At 38.6% G+C, this 19849-nt stretch overlaps 1 protein-coding gene across 1 annotated transcript in view; it reads right to left on the bottom strand.

The window, feature by feature from the left end:
- The window catches only part of CUBN (cubilin), a 142745-nt gene that overhangs the window by 93958 nt on the left and 28938 nt on the right, over positions 1–19849 (bottom strand). The window contains exons 23-27 of the mRNA XM_058833158.1: positions 12600–12786; positions 8882–9042; positions 8175–8356; positions 7351–7507; positions 4679–4866 (exon numbers count right to left, since the gene is read on the bottom strand). Coding sequence (XP_058689141.1) covers positions 4679–4866; positions 7351–7507; positions 8175–8356; positions 8882–9042; positions 12600–12786 — 875 coding nt within the window. The remainder of the gene's footprint in view (positions 1–4678; positions 4867–7350; positions 7508–8174; positions 8357–8881; positions 9043–12599; positions 12787–19849) is intronic.

The following is a 19849-nucleotide window of genomic DNA, read 5'->3' as shown; positions in this document are numbered from 1 at the left end:
CCAACAATAATTCCAACACTGACAGTAGATGCACAGACCAAAGGGGTGAAACCTGGACAGAGAGCTCTGAAATTTATCTTGCTGCCTGACACAATTTTGCTATCTGCTTATCAGGCTGCTGGCTTCTTGCAAAATGTTGGGCAAGGTCTGCCCTTGTCCTGGCCAGGACAGGGTTAATTTTTTGCAGTAGGTGGGAGCGGGCATGACCAGGACACAGGGATTGTTCTGTACCACCTCACTTCATTACCAGGGGACAGGGCCAGGAAGAAGGGGCTCCTTCTGGCCTAGAAAACCTGGCAGAGGGAGCTGCCTGGTATTGTCAATTACAGTTTGGAGGTTTTTTTTGCCTGTATGAATAATTTCTTTTCTTATACCCTCTGTCATTACTATTGTTGCTGATACTCTTAATTTTCTTATCTCAGCCCTTGGTCTTTGCCTTTTGTGCCTCCAGTTGAAGGGGGAAGGGGAGCAGTGCATGTCTTTAGTGGGAGTACTAAATGGGAGAATATCACTCCTAAGCCATGACATTAACATGTAATTAATAAAAGCAGATGCTAAACAGACTGGACATCAAGGAATGGTAGTACTTTCTGAGCAGAAGAACATGGAGGCACATTGTCACTGAAAGACAGAATGATCAGTGGTTTTTAAATAATATTTTGCTTGTATAAGGAAGGAGTATATGTCAGTTCTACAGAAGGACCCTCAACTTCAGTGCAAAAACATGACATTCTCTCTGCCTCCCCAGAGATTATGTTCTGCCATACCAAATAAGAAGGTAATTCATCATTAAGGATGGGGAGTTAAATATATGCTTATTCAGTTAATAATCTGATGAATGTAGAGGAAAGAATGACATTTCTATGTCATTCCCTGCAATATCTCACTAGTTACAGCCCCATGACTCCTCTAGAAAGACTAATGTCAGGCTATTTAGCCAAGGCACAGCAAGCAATATAAGTTAAAGACCATCCAATCTAATTAGTGTAGCATCACCAGTAAACAGTCTCCTATTTGATATGTCTTGTATCTTATTATTATCACTTCTGTACATGTCTTTATCAGAAGCAATTAATCTCATATACTTGCAGCTTCACTGTTGCAAGAACTTAAAACTCCTTCCAAAATGCCACACATCTTATGAGCATTACTAGCAATGAGCCAACATCCTCTGACAGGACATGAAACACTGCACAGTGCTCATTTGCTGGGAAAGTGCTCATATGAGATTCATGCTAGAGACTGACATAATAAAAAAACTGCAGTTTTGCTTCCCTCCCACACTGCCATTTTTCATTTTCTGGCACCTACACACAGAGGCAAAGAATTGCCACAAAGTCAGAAGAGCAGAGTTATTTCCTTCCTACTTGACACACATACAAATAGTTGTATATGCTAAAGTGGCGGAGATGCAGGTCCTGCCCAGACCAGACCAAGCTGGAGTCACCCAGTGCTCCCTGCAGAGTGCTGCTCACCATGAGTAACACCTGCCAGCTGGTGGAATGGCGGCCTAGCTGACAAGAAGATCAAAGGAGAAAAGGAAATAGGTAATACAATGCACAGCTGACTTCTCATTGTACAGATGTGACAGAATTTCAGTCTGGAAAAACCATGCACTGTATTTGTACTTACTTGTACTCACTGGACATCTGACTATATTTTTCCTGCCCTTAATGTGAAACAGTTATTTGCTCTGTGGCATGATAATATCTTTGGTAACTGAAAATCACTAGGAATACCCGTGTATAGAAATTTTTGGTTTTGACATTACACATTTAACTTCTGACTCATATGTGGACTAAGCCAGGGAGCAAATAGCTAATTAACTGTGTATATCTGACTGAAATATTCATGAGTCAAAATGCTCTTTTTATGTGGTTTGGGCCAGAGTGTCAGTCATAATTAAACACAAAGCTGAAGAACAGGCCCTTTTCCAGTGTGGAGACTGGGGCCAAAACCATTGCGTCCAGCAGGCAAGGTCCAGCAGTACTCAGGAAAACAGCTTGCTCAGTCTAGCTGTCCCCACCCTACCAAGCACCATGATGTTTCCCTTCAGAATTCAGCAAGATTTCAAAAAAAATAGAGCTTTAGTTTGAGACTATAAAACTATGTCCACATGTCCATAAATCTGTTTCTCACTCTAACTTTTAAAAATGGCTTTATCCTTTTGGGTTTTTTTGCAACTGTCATTTCTTGACTATAGTTTGTTAAGGCGGGACATTTCTCTGCCAAAACACCTCTGCAACATTTAGTCTTGTCCTTTTGCATCATATACCACTTCTCCTTACTCCTTCTGCCACTATGACTGTGATCATCACCTAATCCAACCTAACAGCTAACTCTTGTCCTTCCTGTCCCCAGCCTCCCAGCAAGCAGGAGGAAATATTGTCACCAAGCCTGCCATCTGCTAGCTGCCATGGAGCAGCATGCTGCTACTGCCAGAGCTGCCACAGAGCTAAGAAGACAAAGAGAGTGTTGCTGTCTGCTCTAAGAACCTGAGGTGGGAGAGCTGCTGTCACAAACCCAAAACAAGATGGGTGAAGGGACACTTAAAACCTCTCAGGGAAAAGAGCACTTGATCAGCACCAGCAGCCACTCTGGTTCATGAGCATAGCTACATGGAAAGTGTCTGAGCAGCAGCTTCCCATTTTCTTCAAGAAAATGGTGAGGGACTCTGGCATATGGTCTCTGCATCACCTGCTTAGGCTACAATGAACAGGTTTATGTCTGTGTTATACTCAGTGAGAGCATCAGATCTTTCCTCTCTGAGACCTTGCTGCAATAAAGGAATCTCAAAACTGACATGTGGCAGAAAAGTAATTTATTTTAGCTGAATGGCTATGAGGTTTCTTTTAATTATCCTTTTTTTTCCAATTTGCAGCAGTGTCAGGCTTCACATGGATTTCAAACAGAAAAGCCCCAAATATCTGTAGTCTGCTTAGAAAGGGAACTCTACACTTTTTCCAGATGATTTCCCCTTTCCCCTACACCACAGCACATTCCTAGCCTTGCCAACATGGTCCCCTTTCGCAAGATGCAGGGTGGGAGCACACACTATTCAATTCCCTGGCTGGTTCAACCTTGTTCTCTTTTTACACTATGGCACATATTTGTGCAGCATGCAACAACCAAATGAGAACATCTTTTCCAAGTGGTATTTCTTAATGGCATTTGGAGAAAGATTTGTAAGTAATGCTACATGAACTGCAAATAAAAGCCTCCTTAACACACTTCCACGACTTTATTTTCCCTTTCTTTTTTATACCTCTTTCAGTCTGTATTTTCTTTGATTGAAAACACTGAAAAAAATATTAAGCAGAGTGCTCCTGTCTCCTCACTCTCTCCAATATGTTTTATTTCTGTTCTTTTAAGTGCTTTGGATCAGATCCTTGCCCCTTGGCACTATTCCTCCACTCCTGACTTATGTCTAGAATAGTGTCTTCTGGCAAGTTCCTTGCTCCTCACAGGCTGGCTACTGTGTGCAGGGCTCCTGCTTTCCATGGGTCAAGGCCTTAGGCATCTTGAGACTAGCACTGGCCTCTCCACTTGGCTCCAATGTTTCTTTTTCAGCCTCCTCACAAAAACAAACCAGAGCTTAATAGTTCTTGATACAGTGCTCCCTTGTTTATTTTCTTCACATGTCTATTCTTCCTTTCCATTCCTGGCCACAAAGAGAAGAAAGCTGGAAGAACATCACTTCTGCCAATTTACTACCAATTTTGAGCTATGAAAGCTGCCATAGTAACGAGGTAGAGGGAGTGAGGGAGGACATCTAGAAGGAGCAGATTAGGCCATCAACCGGTCTGCTGCTGAACCTTCTGCAATACCTAGGTGTAAATATCCCCAGAAATACAGGTATTATTTCATAGTCCCCTCCCTGGCTGTAAATAGTCTTTGCTAAGATTTCTCTAAATTTCAGTTCTTCTTTTGCAAAAACCTAAGTAGAGAACAGGGCCTACATGCTGCTCTCCTGTACAAGGGTGAGACCTGAAGGATGAATTAGTCCAGCAAAACAGCAAAATTGTAGTCAGGAGATTATAATCCACAGTATAGAATGATCATGACTAACCTCTTCATCCTACAGTACTAAGTGCAAAATTGAGAGAAAATAACTTTTCAGTTTTCTTAGAAAACTTTGAGAAAACATTTTTTTTGTCCTTGAAATATTTATTTTTGAGGAAATAAAAATAAATGTTACTTAGCTTTAGATTGACTCGATGGTTTCATTTACCTAAAAATGTCACATTTTGCTTGTGGGTGCATTAATTTTATTTTTTTTTACTGCTTTTAAAGATGCAGATCTCAAGATTTCTCATCTCAAGATTTTCCCTTCTTTGCATGAAGCTGGAATCACAACATCCCACTTTGCCCATGAAATCCAGTGCATCTAATCTAAGGTGGAAGTTAGACTGTACCAAACCAAGGCACCTGGAGAGTGATTCATCCTCTCAGAGGCACACACCTGCCTCTTAAGGTAGCAGGTACCTGTCTTAAGATAGCAATGCTTCACTCCCTACTGATCACTGAGGAAACAGGATTAAATAGTTTGGATTTAACACTTGAGCTTTAATGGTAAAATTGAGATAAGATATATTTCCCCTTGCTCTTCTGCAATCTTATTATTTTTCTTTGTTGTTAAAGACTTGCTTTTTCTTGTTTCTAGAATCCAGACACATACCTTCAAGAAGTCACGATCACAGTCAGATCCACCTTCTAAATCAAAGGCAGTGAAGCTATAGTTGAGAGTGTTCCCCTTGGTAGTTTGGATTGTCCAGTTGCAGTGCTCATTTAATGGATAATTATTTGGATAATTTAAACTTTCCAATATACCATGGCTACGATTAACAGTCAGCACTTCATGGCAAACTGAAAAAAAAGTGGTAATTGATTATTTTTGTACAGTGTTATTAATCAAATATCTCAAAAATTACTAACTGAAGTTACTTTTAGCATTACAAGGTGAAAAATATTTTTATTCAGATTAGAGAAGCCATGCAGGAAGAGAATTGTGACTTATTGAAGAACAAATTTTATATGTTTCAACCAAAATTCCAACTATTCAAACTTGAATCTTCCAGCATTATTTTGACCTTCTTTTCAGACACTTGTAGACATCAGTATATATAGTACATTCATATTTTTGGGCAGTCTTCTCTAAGTCTAAATACGTGGGTACTCATGAAACACATTTTCTTTTTTTTTTTAACTAATCGTAGAAATGTACCCTGTCATTTGAAACAATTTGGGGAGGTGCTCAACAAATACTGACTAATAGATAAAAGCGGTTTATTTCAGCTAACTAGGAAAAAAATTATGATTCCCTGGCTAGAACAACCAATGGAAAGTACACTACTAGTATTGGGCTTTCTAGCCCCAGGAAGAGAATGTGATAATCAAATATTTAAAAAAGGAGCCATGATTTTCCTTGTGAAACATTCAATAACACCCTAGCATAAGAACTGGACACTCACCTGGAATAATAAGAGCTTTCCTTGAAGTGCAGAGAAAATGAAAATAAACTAAACTAAATAAAGAACAAAATTACAATTATGGCATTAGGTAAGTGAGTCTCATTCTCCTGTATCCCCCTTTCCCTAAAGACAAAAATATCAGTGTGGGCAATCCCTTGTCAGGAGAGAGCACACAATGTGTACTGGGAGCAGAGCAGTGTAATTAATGCACAGGGAAGTGGGCAGGAGGCAGGGAGCAGACCAGGCTGTTTGGTTTATGCAGCAAATCTGCAGTGTTTGAACAGCAGAAATAGCTCAGATTCACTTGCATAACTGTTCTATTGTCTGTCACCACTAATAGTACACCTACCTCCTGCACATTTTTTTATTCTATCCAATCAATTGGAAGATCTGTGCTTTCAGTATTTCAAAATACTTGGGATACAGCTGCATGTCAGGGTCAGGTGGAGTGGAGTGGAGCTTGTCTGCAAAGCTACACTGAAGCATATGACTTTTTGAAAGGGCAGGACGAAGCACACAAAATGGGTTTTGAAGAATACAAGATGGGTAAAATCTGCTATCCCCTAGGATTTTACTAGAAACATATCAGGCACAAAGGTGCCTTTGAATGGTAACTTGATACCATGTTTTCCTTTGCAACATTTTCCAATTAATCATTAAATTTCTTTCATGTACATGTAAATGTATCTGGTATCTAAGCATCCTTATTTTACAACATATTGCCTACATAATTTTAGCTTTTGGGCAAGCCATTAAAAGCTTTCTCTGGTGCATCTTCAGGAATTAAATATGAATGTAAATCACATTATCTGATAGCTCAGGTTCTACATCTGAGTGCTCTGAAAGTGCTCTTTCTGTTTAATTAATGAAAGGCAGGGGGAACCTTTTATAATATATCCTCTTGACATTGCAGTCTGAAAAGTACCTGGTAGATGAATATGTAGTGATATCTGTAAGGAATGAGGGAGCCAAGGCTCCCTCCCTCTTCTGATTGCTGTATGTGTCACGCGTGGATGAATAGCTCTGGCTTTTTGTAATCCATTTACTATTGTCCAAACCTAGGACAACTTCATGTCTATAAACCTACAACAATCCTACTCACTTGGGCATGTCATATTTAGAGGACACAGAGATGTTTACAAATCACTTTGTATGTGATGAAATTACATATCTTCCAATGTGCATATAACCATAAAAAAAATAAATAAAGAGAAAAGTAAACACCAGGATTATATTCAAGATTATGACTGGGAATAAAATAACTTTGTCATGTGTCTTGTATTTTTCTACAAATGCTATTATTTTGATATTTCTTCTGATATTTTACAAAAAAAATGATTGCAAGAAAAGTATTACCCTTACCACAAGATATATGAAAAATTAAAAATTAAAAATTCTCCTTATAGGCTAAATTATCCCAAGCACCCACAATGATCCGGTCTGGCTGACAGAAACTCTGTTATCCTTTGTCATCCTGCCTCAAAAGCAGCTCTATGATCAGAGAATTCTGTATCTGCCTTCTTTTAAAAATTCAGGAGCCTGAAGGAGCAGAAGAGCAAGAACAGTCAAATCCTCCCTGTTATGGACTTCCAGAACTTGTTATTCCGAGTAAATCTGGAGTGGTAAGTGCCACTGGTGCAGGTAATAGAAATAGAGCCAGTTTACTAGCTGTCTCCTAAGGAGGAGATAATCTTCATCACAAGTTATTGGGCAGATAACTTTTAGCTCTCTGTGTTCTGTAACTGTACCAGACTAGAAAATCTGGGTCATTCATGTGCTCTATACATTTTACTGTGCTGATAAATAAGTAAGATCATGGGCTGTGAGCAGTTTCACAGACAATATGGGCTGCAGAAACACCTCATCTTCTTTTACTTACCCTGTTTGTATTTGGCTAAGAAACCTCCACCTTGCAGACTGTTGTCTGTCCTTAGTTTTACATACACACTGTCACCACTGGAATGGACTGTTTGTGGTATCTGATCCCCACAAAATTTACCTAGCTGTCTAGCATTGCTGCTGTTGCCATCATATATCTAAAAAAAAAAAAAAAATCAAAAACAAAAAATAAAAATTAAAATATAATAAAGCTGATGACATTACAAATACAGTTAATTTCCCCCTGACAAATGTCTGCTTAGGGAAATGTTAGTGGGTATACAAGAGGTTAAATTCCATTTCTGTTCAGAGGAAGCCTGGCAGGCATTTCAGAAATAAGCAAAAACAGGAAGCCAGTAACTGAATACTAGTGGGTTTTTTGGGGCTTAGTCACCAAGAGGGGAACACAGCACTCCAGTTCAATTTTGTTAAAAATATTCAAATAATTTATGGGACAATTCAAATATGAAATTTGGGATTAACAATATGGTTATTGACACCATTGTTCCGCATAATTTACTAAGAAAACATATTAAGGCCTTGGTACAAAACACAGAAAACTTAAAACATACAGACAGATTCTTGTTTCTATCTGTTAGGTTCTTTCTAACTAGACATAAATGCTTTTCTTAACAGCAGCTACACAGACACTGCTGCCTTGCCTCTCACAGCTCTGTGAGATGAAGGCAGCACAACACGGAGCTTTTCTGTTCTTAGTCTGTTCACTTAGGTGTGTTTGAAAACCAAGGCTCTGTGTTTTTCCTGGCCTTTGTACTCAGCCTACTCATCTGCCTCCTATGGAGCAAAGTGCCACAGGGCACTCACCGCAAGGTAATCAAAGTTGCACTTCTGGTGATATTCTAGATGGAACTGCTCAAACTGGATTTCGAATGGACTTCCTCGGTTTCCTTTGAGCAGCCAGTAGCACTCTGAATTGTGGTAATATGGCATAGGGTAGTTGGGAGACATGAAGAAGCCAGAAGCTGCTGTGAAAGTCCCACCACAACCTGAAAATAGCAGAGAAAGCAAACCGACATTTAACAACTAGAAGAGTAGAGAACTAAACCCGGTGTTTGTGACTTTCACTACTGACACCTTTCACATGCTCTTAACATTTATAGTAATGCCTCAAAAATCTGCATCCAGCCATCAATGCTGAAAGCACAAGAGAGCCTGTAGCAAATAGAAGTATTAACTATCTAATTTGAGGGATGCTTCTGATAGAGAAAAATTAGAAATTAGAAACCTCTTCATTAAATTCTTAATTACTGCTTTCCTAAACATAAGAGAAAATTGAAGCAGCTTTTTATCTAGGGAATAGTATGCTCTTCTCTTGTAAAAAAGAAAGCCCAAGGATCAAGAAATATCCTTGATCTTAAGAACATGCACACATGTCACTATATAATTAGCAGACAGACTTTAGAAGATTGGAAGCAGAAAAACTGTGAGGGAAAAGGTGAGAAATGAAATACAAACAGAAGATCAAAAATAAGATGTGTAAAATAGTTCTATACTTGATGCAGTCATTTTACCTGCTGAGGTACCATCCCACTCTGCTGAAAATCCTCTCCTTACACCAAATACATCACTTACAAACTTTATCCACAGCTTGTTACCATGAGAAATTATAACAGGAGGCAGGTCTGTACCACAGTATTTTCCCAGAGGAGGAGAAGTTTCATAGCCTCCATCTCTAGAATGGTAAAGAAGAAAAATCTTCGGTCAAAGAGATACCATGAGAAATGCTAGCAAATCAAAAATCTTGTGTTTCTTTCAGGCCTGGGAAAGACTAATCCTGGCTCTTCATCTTCAACAGAAATACTGCTGCCAAATACCGAATCTTGCTACTTGCAGTAATAATCTCTGCCATAACCACCTGCTTGCTGGGTACGTCACTCTCTCATCTCAGCAGCCTGAGAGTGTGTCAACACAATGACAAGCTTGAGAAGTGTCTCAGGTATACTACATTCTCTATGTTTTACAAGGTGACAATCATTGGGGTAAATTACCAAAGGTAATATTCTAATATTCTAATTTGAAGTAGTCATTTTCTCACTCCTCACTATTTAGCTTGGCACAAATCTAGATGAGCTGACTTATTTAAAAAAAGACTTGTTTAGGTGCCACCACACAAATGGGAATTCGTTTTTGAATTCATTTCACTGATGTGGTGCATGTTTTGAAATATTTTTCTTAGTCTTCAGAACTGGTTCAACAACCACTTATTTTCCTGTTTTTAGATTAATTAATATTCCAGTAACATATTTTAATACTGTAATCAGGATTCAGAGCTAATGTTCTGTTTTGCCTTCTGCACATGCCTTATGGGAATAACAAAGACAAGGACACCCTGCTTATCAATTGCTTCCTGACCTTGGTTTTAAGCACTTTCATACTACAAACAACCTACAGGTCAGTAAGACAATAGCAGATAATTTATAATCTATTTATGTGTGTGATCTTGCTATGATGCTTTTTAAGTGGACTTTCAATTGCATATCACAGGTTTACAGCTGCTTTTGAGAAAAATTCCTATGTACTCTTTTGCGACTCTGTTTTCTTGTCATCCTCCCAGCTTAAACTGCTTGCCGCTGTCTCATGTTACTGGCAGTTGAAGAAATGTGCCAGAACTCCCCTCACTTGCATCTTGGCCTCTGCAGCTGTGGTCAGATGAACAATTTTCTTAGTTGGCTGAATGCAATTTATCAGAGGACACCTCAGGACAAGAAATGAGAGTGGCACTTCACCTAAGACTTATGTAGCTATCCCATTTAACAGTATCAGGTTTGAAGAGACATTCTAAAAATCCATTCATGGCAGCAGCAATGTGCTGAGTTGCACTTAGAATGTTCTGTCCATATCTTAAAACCTGTTTAATGCAGATGAACTCTTCACAGTGAAAACAGAGTTAGATTTATGCTATAAATAAATGCTTCCAGTTCTTAAGGTGAAAAAGTGAAAAAAATCACCCTGTTTTCATTTTGGGTCACCCCAAATTGAAGCGTTAATTGCTAAAATAAAGTTAGATTAAATTTAATCTCAGATTGTTTTTCTAAAAAGAAAAAAAAAAGAAATGCGTTACTTAGAAAATATTGAGAAAGCTTTTAAGGTTTTTATAACTTTCTCCAGTTGGTATGTACAGCTGAAAAACCCCAGCTAATTCAGATGGAATTCAGAACCTCAATACTGCAACTTCAGCAAGCAGATTTTTGTTTGGCTTTAAAAAGAAGGTACTGTTTACCAAGGAATAACCCATAAAGAATATCTGGTATAATGTTCAGGATGAGCTTTATCATGGTGCTCAGTGATGTAATGGAAACTTAGCATGCTCAGTCTGGAAAACACACTGCATTCTTCAGATATGGTTCACCCAGAGAGCTGGCTCATGCGGACAGGAATGGGTGCACCAACACTGCAAAATGCAAATCCATCTGCAGCCACACAGCAGAAAGGATATTTGCTTGGTGCTGCTGTACTCTAAGCAGGTACTTCCTTCCTGCAAATATTACTTTCTTCTGTTTGTCTCTGTCCTGTAAAATTTCCTAGAAATCACTAGGTTAGTATCCTAAGTTTAATGGTGATGCCAGTATAGAAAAATATAGCAGATTATTTATATGTTCCTTTGTTACCTCCTAGAGTAGCTGCTGTCTAAACACTATAAATACAAATACAGAATATAAAATAGTTTGGGTTGGAAGGGACATTTAAGGGTCATCTATGCTGCCCAACTCTGCAAGGAATAGGGACATCCTTAAATAGATCAGGTTGCTCAAAGTCTTGTCCAGCCTGACCTTGAACATTTCCAGGGATGGGGCATCAGCTACTTCTGCAGGCAACCTGTTCCAGTGCCTCACTACCCTCATGGCAAAAAGTTTCTTCTGAACAATCCAAACTCTCTCAGCCTGTCTTCATATGAGAGTGCTCCAGCCCTCTGATTGTCTTCATGGTCCTCCTTTGAACTTGCTCTGAGAGGTCCATGTCCTTATGCTGGGGGCTACGGAGCTGGGTGCTGTGTTCCAGGTGGGGTTTCTCTCACCAGGGCAGAGCACAGGGCCAGAATCACCTCCCCTGCCCTGCTGCCCACGCTGCTTTTGGTGCATTCCAGGATACAGTTGGCTTTCTGGGATGCAAGGGGATACTGCCAGATCCTCTCTGATTTTTCATCCACCCCCAAGTCCTTCTCCACTAGGCTGTTCTTGATCTATTCACTCCCCAGCCTGTATTGATACTGAGAGTTGCTCCAAAACAGGAGCAGGACCTTGTACTTGGCCTTGTTGAACCTCACGAAGTTCACATGGGCCAATTGGTCAACCTCATCCAGGTCCCCCTGGACTGCATCCTGTCATTCAGGTATGTCAGCTGAACCACTCAGCTTGGTGGCATCTGCAAACCTGCTGAGGGTGCACTCGATCCCACTGTCTATGTCATTAATGAAGATATTTAATAACTCCAGTCTCAGTACAGACCCTGAGTCAGAGATCTCCATCTCCACATCAAGCCATTGACCACCACTACCCTCTGGATGTGATAATCCAATCAATTCCTCATCTTCCAAACCATTCACACATCCAATCTATCTCTCTCCAATTTAGTGAGAAGAATGTTGTGGGGACTGTGTCAAAACCTTCATAGAAGTCCATGCAGATGACATCTGTAGCTGCTAACCACTGATGTAATCATTCTATCACAGAAGGCCACTGGGTGGGTCAAGAATATCCTTGGTGAAATCATGCTGGTTGTCTGCAGCCACCTCCCTGTCTTCCATGTGCCTTAGGAGAGTTTCTAGGAGGATCTGTTCCATGATATTCCCAGGCACAGAGGTTCGGCAGACAGGTCAATAGTTCCCAGGCTCCTCTTTTATACCCTTTTTAAGAATGGGTACAATGCTTCCCCTTTTCCAGTCACCTGGAACTTCACCTAACTGCCATGACTTTTCAAATATCATGGAGAATATGTCATAAAACAGATGATAAAACTCTTTGTTTCTGCACTAAGGAAAACAATCCAAATGCAGTGCATGGGAACACAGTCAACACACTCCACTTGTTCTCAGGACTGGAATTTATCAAGTGGGAAAGCTGACAACAGAGCAGGATGAGAGGAGGAAAAGGTAGCCTTTAAAGTTCTCTCGGAAGTCCTTTTCCCACTGACAGCAAGCTGTATAGTTAAAACTAAAGATTCTGAACATGCTTAAGTGGGTTTGGACAATGTACAATCAGTACTAAGGACAAGAGAAATAATTAGCCTTGCCTGATTTCTACATAATCCTCTGTGCAGCGTTTATTCCCTTCCAAGATGAAGTCGGTGAAGGTCAGCACAATCTGTCTGTTCATTCCCACTGTGATGGTGTATATGCACTCAGTCCGCACAGGGTAGTTACTGGGGTAGTTTGGAGATGTTAGATCACCAGTTTCAGAAGTGTAGTTTTGTGAGCAAACTTTAAAAAGAAAAGAAACAGAGATGAATTAATGTCATATGTCTGCTAAATTAACAGGAAATTTCTATTTTCAACAGGCAGAGGAGCAAACATCCTGTGTTCCTGTGCATTATAACTCTTCCTGGACACATCTTAGTGCTGAACATCAACAGTATAAACTAAAACCAGAATCCAGCTGCTTCATGGGATTTCTTACAGTTGAGTTGATTTTTTCAGCTTTTACCAGAACACTGTGTCTGTAATAAATAGGCAACATAAAAGCACTTTCAGCTGCCTAGATGGCTTTGTCCTAAAGCCCAAGTAAGCAGAGAAAGGAAACTGAAAGGAATGTTTTGCTGAACATGAAAGGTAGGATTCCTGAATTTCTGAAAAGCAATGGTGATGGAAACTAAATATAGTTTCTAATTATGAGGAGAAGCTACATTGTTTTCAAGCATTCCCCATGGTCAAACCTGTTAGAGGGGATTTAATATCTAAATTCCTTTTCCCATTTTCTTGGCTGTAAGAGAAAAAAAGTTAGAAAGTGGTATAATCCTTAGAATTTGAGGACACAAGAGTTTTACCTAAGGTCTTATATTTAAGTGAATGACTTTTTTTTTTCTTTTTTATTTTTTTTTTTTTGTGAGCAATGTATGAACTGGGAAGAAGAAAGTAGGGTGGACTAACGTTGAGGTAGAATCTAAGCAATAAGTAAAAAGAAGCTCTTTTCAAAGCACAGGCATAATGAGTAGGAATAAAAACATTTGCTATAAAATAGTATGAAACTTTGTTTGGAAAGAAGAATTGTTGTCTATTAGTTGATCACAGTCAATGAGTAAAGTTTGTGATATGGCTGCAAAAAAGGCAAGAAGAAATGTGAACTCTGCCAGGTGTTTTCAGGCAAAACAGGAAAGTCTGATGTTACTGCACAATGCAATGGTGACATGCCACCTGGAAAAATGTGGATAACCATGGTCACAGACATTCTGAAAATCACATGAGAACAAGTAAGACAGAGGTTGTGGAAATAGCAGGAAATTAGCAGATTGGTAGGCAAGAGACACTAGAAGAGTTTAACTTGTTTGGCTTAGCAAGAGCAGACAAGCTTCAAGAAGGTTGAAGAAAGGAAAAATAGAATGCATTCTCAAAGACAGAACAAGTTCTGAAGGTTAAAAAATGTCCATTAGTACACATACATAGAAATTAGGAGAAAGTTTCTATTAGGAAGTAAGTTTCTATAGCAATGATCCAATCAGCATAACAGATGCAGAAGGGAGAAAACAGTCCACTGTTCTTAAGACACTGTTCTTAAGACACAGTTGGATTAATTTAAGGAGGGGTTCACATTTTGTAGCTTTTAGCTAAAAATAAAAAGGACAGGGGGAGTGGCATAAAATTTTGGACTGGATTTGAGGACCCTGGGGACTCATTCTGGTCCTCTGTTTCCCCATTTCAGGTCCTACAGACTGCAAATATAAGAAATTAAATAGTTCCTACCAAATAGGAGGAATAAATAGAAACGAGAGAGCAAACAAAATATTATGTTCAATTACACTCATTTAAGGTGGTTGCCACAGATCTCTGAGATCTGCTTTCTAACACAGCACAGCTGCAGTGTAGCAATGTTTATGCTTAAGTCTTTAATTGCATAACAACTTAGGGGGAAGGGATGGAGCTAGGTCCTTCATGTCTAAGGTTGGTCATTTCCATGTCTGTTCTCTCGCCATTCTAACTATTGAAACACTTTTTCTTTTAATGGTGTATTTTTAATAGTGGTTTTTTGCACTCTGGGTCACCTGGAAGGCCTCTGTTGCAAACATTTTCTGTGGGATAAATACTCCCAAAACTAGCTCCCAGACTCATGTTCCTAATTCATCATGGGGAGAACAGAGAAACAGGACACTGAAAAAGGGCAGTGATTTTCTGCCATTGGCTTGTGTTTTGGTATTGAGAAATCAAAAAGGTTTCATGCACTAGTTTACCTAAAATAATTATCCATGAAATTATCTCTTTATCTAGAATTTTAGTAATTTATGTTTTCCATCACAGATATGCTTAACTGTACACATGTAACAAACAGGTTGGTCCTGGTCACCATAAGACCCTTGTGCTGCTTTGTAAATCCTTATGATGCCCTGGCTGTGCTGCCAGCTCCCATGGTGTTTTGTGATATGAACAGCTTATTATCAAACCCCACATCCTCAAGTCATGTTTTCTTGAAAATGCTGACTGAAGGGTTAGAAATCTGACTTAGAAATGTGATCCAAGTTTTCCTAACAGACCACTACAGAAAAAGCAGTAAAAAATTAAAAAGAAAATGGGTGTATATTTGTTAGGTTACTTATTTTTAACCAGTTATTTCCTCCTGTGTTTGGAGGGATAGGTGTCTGATTTGTGCATACTTTATGATTAGAGGTCTTGCAATACTGCCATTACTTACTCTTTCAAAGGTTGAGACAAAGAATAACAGCTTTCAACCTGTAGAATATTAAAACTGGAGTACTAGATAAGAACCCTTACAGTAAAATTAGCACTACAGAAGCCAAATTTTTTTATCAGCCCTTTTAATAACAATTTCCACAGAATTGTCCAGGTTCCCTCCCTCACCAAAGTTTTTCTTCCTGGGAGGAACCCAGACAGAAACTTATATCCCAAGTGTTCTGTTCTAAACTGGATGCTCTGTAATACTTTATATTTCACTTAAAAATCTTCTTTATGAACTAAGGGTTAATAAATACAGAAGATGGAACAGTGATTGCCTTACAAATGTTAGACTTCTGGCTATAGTGAAATAAATCCAAGTATAGATGGAGTATGCTGGCTGCTATGAGGATTTAAAAAAGCATAGATGAACCCATGTTTTTTGACAGCCAACTCTTTTCTGGTAACTGGATTAATTCATGGTGTTCTACTTTCAGGAGGAGAGCTGGAACTCCCCTTTAGCACTCACCTCCCTAACAACATTTTGGGGTGTGTTTGGGCAATAACAGACTCTTCAGTGAACACTTAGCAAGTTAGCAGGAAAAAAGTACTTTGACTCCTTTGCCAAAGTTCAGAAAGCAGTCTAATAGCATATGTGATTATTATGTGTCTGGAAAAAAGCATTAATTCAGTTTAGTTGGAAGACACTTATTACAGCTCATGAAAAACAGAAAGAGGCAATTGTTGAGGACAATCACACATCTAGCTTTGCCCAGTGTATGAGGTTTTGAAAGCTATTCAATCTGCCTTCTGATTTTAGTACTGAATGTGTTAGCTTTTCTGAGAAAAATGCCATAAATGGCAGTAACCCACTGTAATAGCCAATAGCAGAGAAAAACGCCAGCTTTTGTACTACCACTCATGCAATTATGCATAATGTAGAAAATTATATTCGTATTTTTTCCCCTAAACAGATACAATCAGTTGCCACAATCCTGATTAATCAAAAACCAAGCAATAGTGCAGTATGTAACATGGGATTTTTCTTCCAATCTCACTGTACCAAAGGAAAGCCAGGATCCCTAACTATTCACTCTTTATGTAGTACCATGCATGCTTAGGAAAAGAAAGAAGAAACCATCACATGAAGTATATGCCTCTCCACAGGCAATGTGAAAGCACATCTGCACTTCAGAGCCTTCTGTTACTGCTGCTGGCAGATGCTAACGGGCTTGATTTTGCCAAGGAGGCACACAAAGGTCTTTTGTAGCATGTTGGACCCAAATTCTCTCAAAATACTGGATACAATGGTTCAAAAAGAATCTCCGTCTGCCTTCTGCTTTACACCTAAACACACATACCATGGAGTTGTACTCCACTCACTTATTTTGGCTTTTATAGGCAGAATAACACCCTGATGAAACACTGCCAGGTTACAGCAGCCTAACAAGTTGTCAGGTGCCAGCCAGTTTAGCCTTTTTCCTGAGACTTGGGGGGAGCTGAGCGGATGCCCAAGACACATATAGGGCATCAGCTTTATTTTCTGTCTTAATTCAACCTCATTCAAGCATTCTCTGTACATCTCTGAGCACACCTGTTTGTCAGACATTACTTTCCATTCTTGTCATTGCTCGTTCAGCTGAAGACCAAAGCCAGGCATCATGCTCCTAATAATTCAGGGTTCAGTCAGGAAGATGGAAATGAAGATCTCAACTTGTACTCCGCTATCAAGGAAGAAGACACACAAATCCACGCTACACTTTCAGGTGCACTTTTAAAGTACTGGATTCACAGATGTTTTTCTCTTTCCTCATCCTTCTCAAACTCTGCCTCATCCAAACAGTCATTGTAACTAACATATAATCTGCAATGAAGATATTTAAAACCAGATTACCATCCTGATAAATAATATTCGCAATTCAGGATGATAACGAGGAAAATTATCTTTCACCAAAGCCAGAGAAAAACCAGGAAGAAAAATGCTGTCAGGAAGGCAATCTGTTAACAACCTTGTTAAAGTTAACTTTTCCTAGCAGAAAGAATGAAATGAAGTATCTCAAAAGAAAGAAACAAATTTTAAAAACCCCAGACAAACAGAAAACCAACCAACAAACAAATCAAACACACTGCCAAAACCCCAATTCAAAATAAAACAGATGAATTCCCACTTATTTCATAAGAAGAAGTTGAGTGGGAAAAAAAAAATATAATAGCACTGATTCCAGTACTATTCCTACTGGAAAACTGTGGCTTGTATCTATCAAGACCCTGCACAAAAGTTCTAGGAAAGAGTAAACTCTTTCAAAGAATTTTTGATATTTTTATGTGGGTTATTTGTGATGTGGTCAGCCAAAACTGGCAGAAAGCAATGCTAAAATCTTCCACAACACTTACATGGCTTTTGTGACATCCATGTGTCTGGTAGTTTTGACCTGGACTCTTTGAAACAAATCAAAATATTACCTTGCATTCCATATGACTTTTCCCTTTAAATGACAGAAGGATGACAAAGAACTAAGAATCCAAGATGCCTACAGTTTAGGTGTGTGATACACATTTTAAAATGAGTATCGTGGGCATGTCTGACTGAAGGATTTCCATCTGTATTGCTGCTACATGAGCTATTCACAGCTACTGGCTGGCAGACTGCTAAAACAATTGTTTGCACTTTATGGGCCATGACCATGGCTGCATCTTGTGGCATTCCATTTTTTTTTTCTTTTTTTGACAGGAAATATAGCTTTGCTTTTTATTCTTTTATATATATATAATATATCACAGATAAGCCATGCTAACAAAAACATTGTTTACCAAGATGCATGGAGTAGAAAATTAGCTTCATTTTGCATTAAACAAAATTCACTCCTACATATCCTTCTGTTTTTAACTTCTATTTATTTGGCAGGGGGAAGAGGGAGAATCTTGTCCATCTTTTCAATAGCTTATTCTCTGAAATAACTCCAGGCAAAAGGCTATTGAAATGTGTAATATGAAGCAGAACATCTTTGACAAGTTCTTATCCTGGTTATGCTCTAGCTAGCTAAGAAAACACAACTGAAAAAATATGAAGAATTCTTATTGCACAAGAAACATTATTAGAACCATATTTTCTTTAGCAGAAGAAAAATCTAAATTAGCAGCAGATGTAAAGAAAAAAAATCATAGTTTTAGTATCTCTCAGACATTATTATGCTTAGCAGTTTGCTACCTTAGTGTAACTGGATATACATGACATGAAGACCAGACCTAAACATCTCACAGTGGGAAAACTAAACTTTATATGATTGCAGGGAAGTGAGGAGTTGCTACTCACACCAAAATCCACATACATGTGTTTGCCTTCTCTCAGGCCACAGACATTTCAAAGCACTTTATTCTTAAAGAAAAATGAATTTTAACTCTCTAGTATTTATGAAAACTTTATGGTACTGCTATGCTTGTACTGGACCAAAAGAAACAAATCTATGTAAAAAAACCAAATAATAGTTTCAGCCTCTCTGTAAGTTTATTACTCTCAGTTTCACTATCTATGTCCTACCTTGCCATATTTATACAAGCTGTAGTGGTTGAAATTAAAAGTCTTTGTTCTAAAGATCATTCCAAGAGTGAGAGGAAATTGAGAGTTAGTGCAGATTGGGTGAAGAATAGTACAGATATTTGTGTTCATTATGGGAAAAGAAATTCCTAGATGCAATATAGTTTGGATTAAGGTATTACACAGCGCTCATTTCATATAAACCTATTATATAGTTGTTAAAAGCATCAAAGAGACAGCAGATGTGCATTTTTAAGGCATTATTTGAAAACATTCCAGGGACAGCATTGATGCAGTTGGAACTCCACACAATACACATTGCAGTGCTTCGAATTAAGATGACAAAAGCCCATCACCATGGTGGTGGTAAGGGGGCGGGGGGGGGCGGATAGAGAAGAAAGGAGGCAGAACTGTGAAACTGGACAGCACTGAAATGACTAACAGACCCACAGAAACAGATATGGCTACAACAGAAACAGAAATACAGATTAATGTTGAGTAAAAAATACTTTGATCTTGAAGAACTCTGGGAAAAGTTGCTATAAGAATATTTAGGAATCAATCCACCCATTATAATAATCTGAGGTGAGTTAGAAGGAAAAAATATCACATTAAAAAGCAACAATGATATTTACAGAAGGTTTAGTTTGCAGTTGCAAACAAAGGCTAAAAAAAAGACTTTATAAGGATGATAATTTCACAATTTCTCACCAGTAAGAATTCAGATTTCAAACCACAGAGTTTTCCTGGAAAGATTTTCAAAAGTAGAATTTGTTTTTTTGCCTATTACTTTCTAAGAAATAAAAATTTCCTCCTTGAAATAGTTCTCATTAAATCCTAATTGTTTCTACAGGCTTTTTGGTTTCAACACCAGATAACCCGAATACAAATGTAGGCAGCTGAGGAAATGGTTTCTTTGGATTTGTAAGTTATCTGGTAGTGAATAAAACCACAGTAGCAAAATCTGTACTGGTTCTGCCTATACACACGCTTGAGAGATGAAATAATAGCCAATGTTCCCAAGATATCCATCCCCAAGAAAGCAGTTAGGAATTGGAAAATTTGGTGCTTTTAAACAGGTTGAATAAATTCAGGAATTAGGAAAATTAAAGAAATTAAAAGCACACA

Source organism: Poecile atricapillus, chromosome 2 (genome assembly GCF_030490865.1).
Source record: "Poecile atricapillus isolate bPoeAtr1 chromosome 2, bPoeAtr1.hap1, whole genome shotgun sequence".
Lineage (NCBI taxonomy): Eukaryota > Metazoa > Chordata > Aves > Passeriformes > Paridae > Poecile > Poecile atricapillus.
The sequence above is the reverse complement of the archived record's forward strand: the minus strand, read 5'-3'. Positions and strand labels throughout refer to the sequence as shown.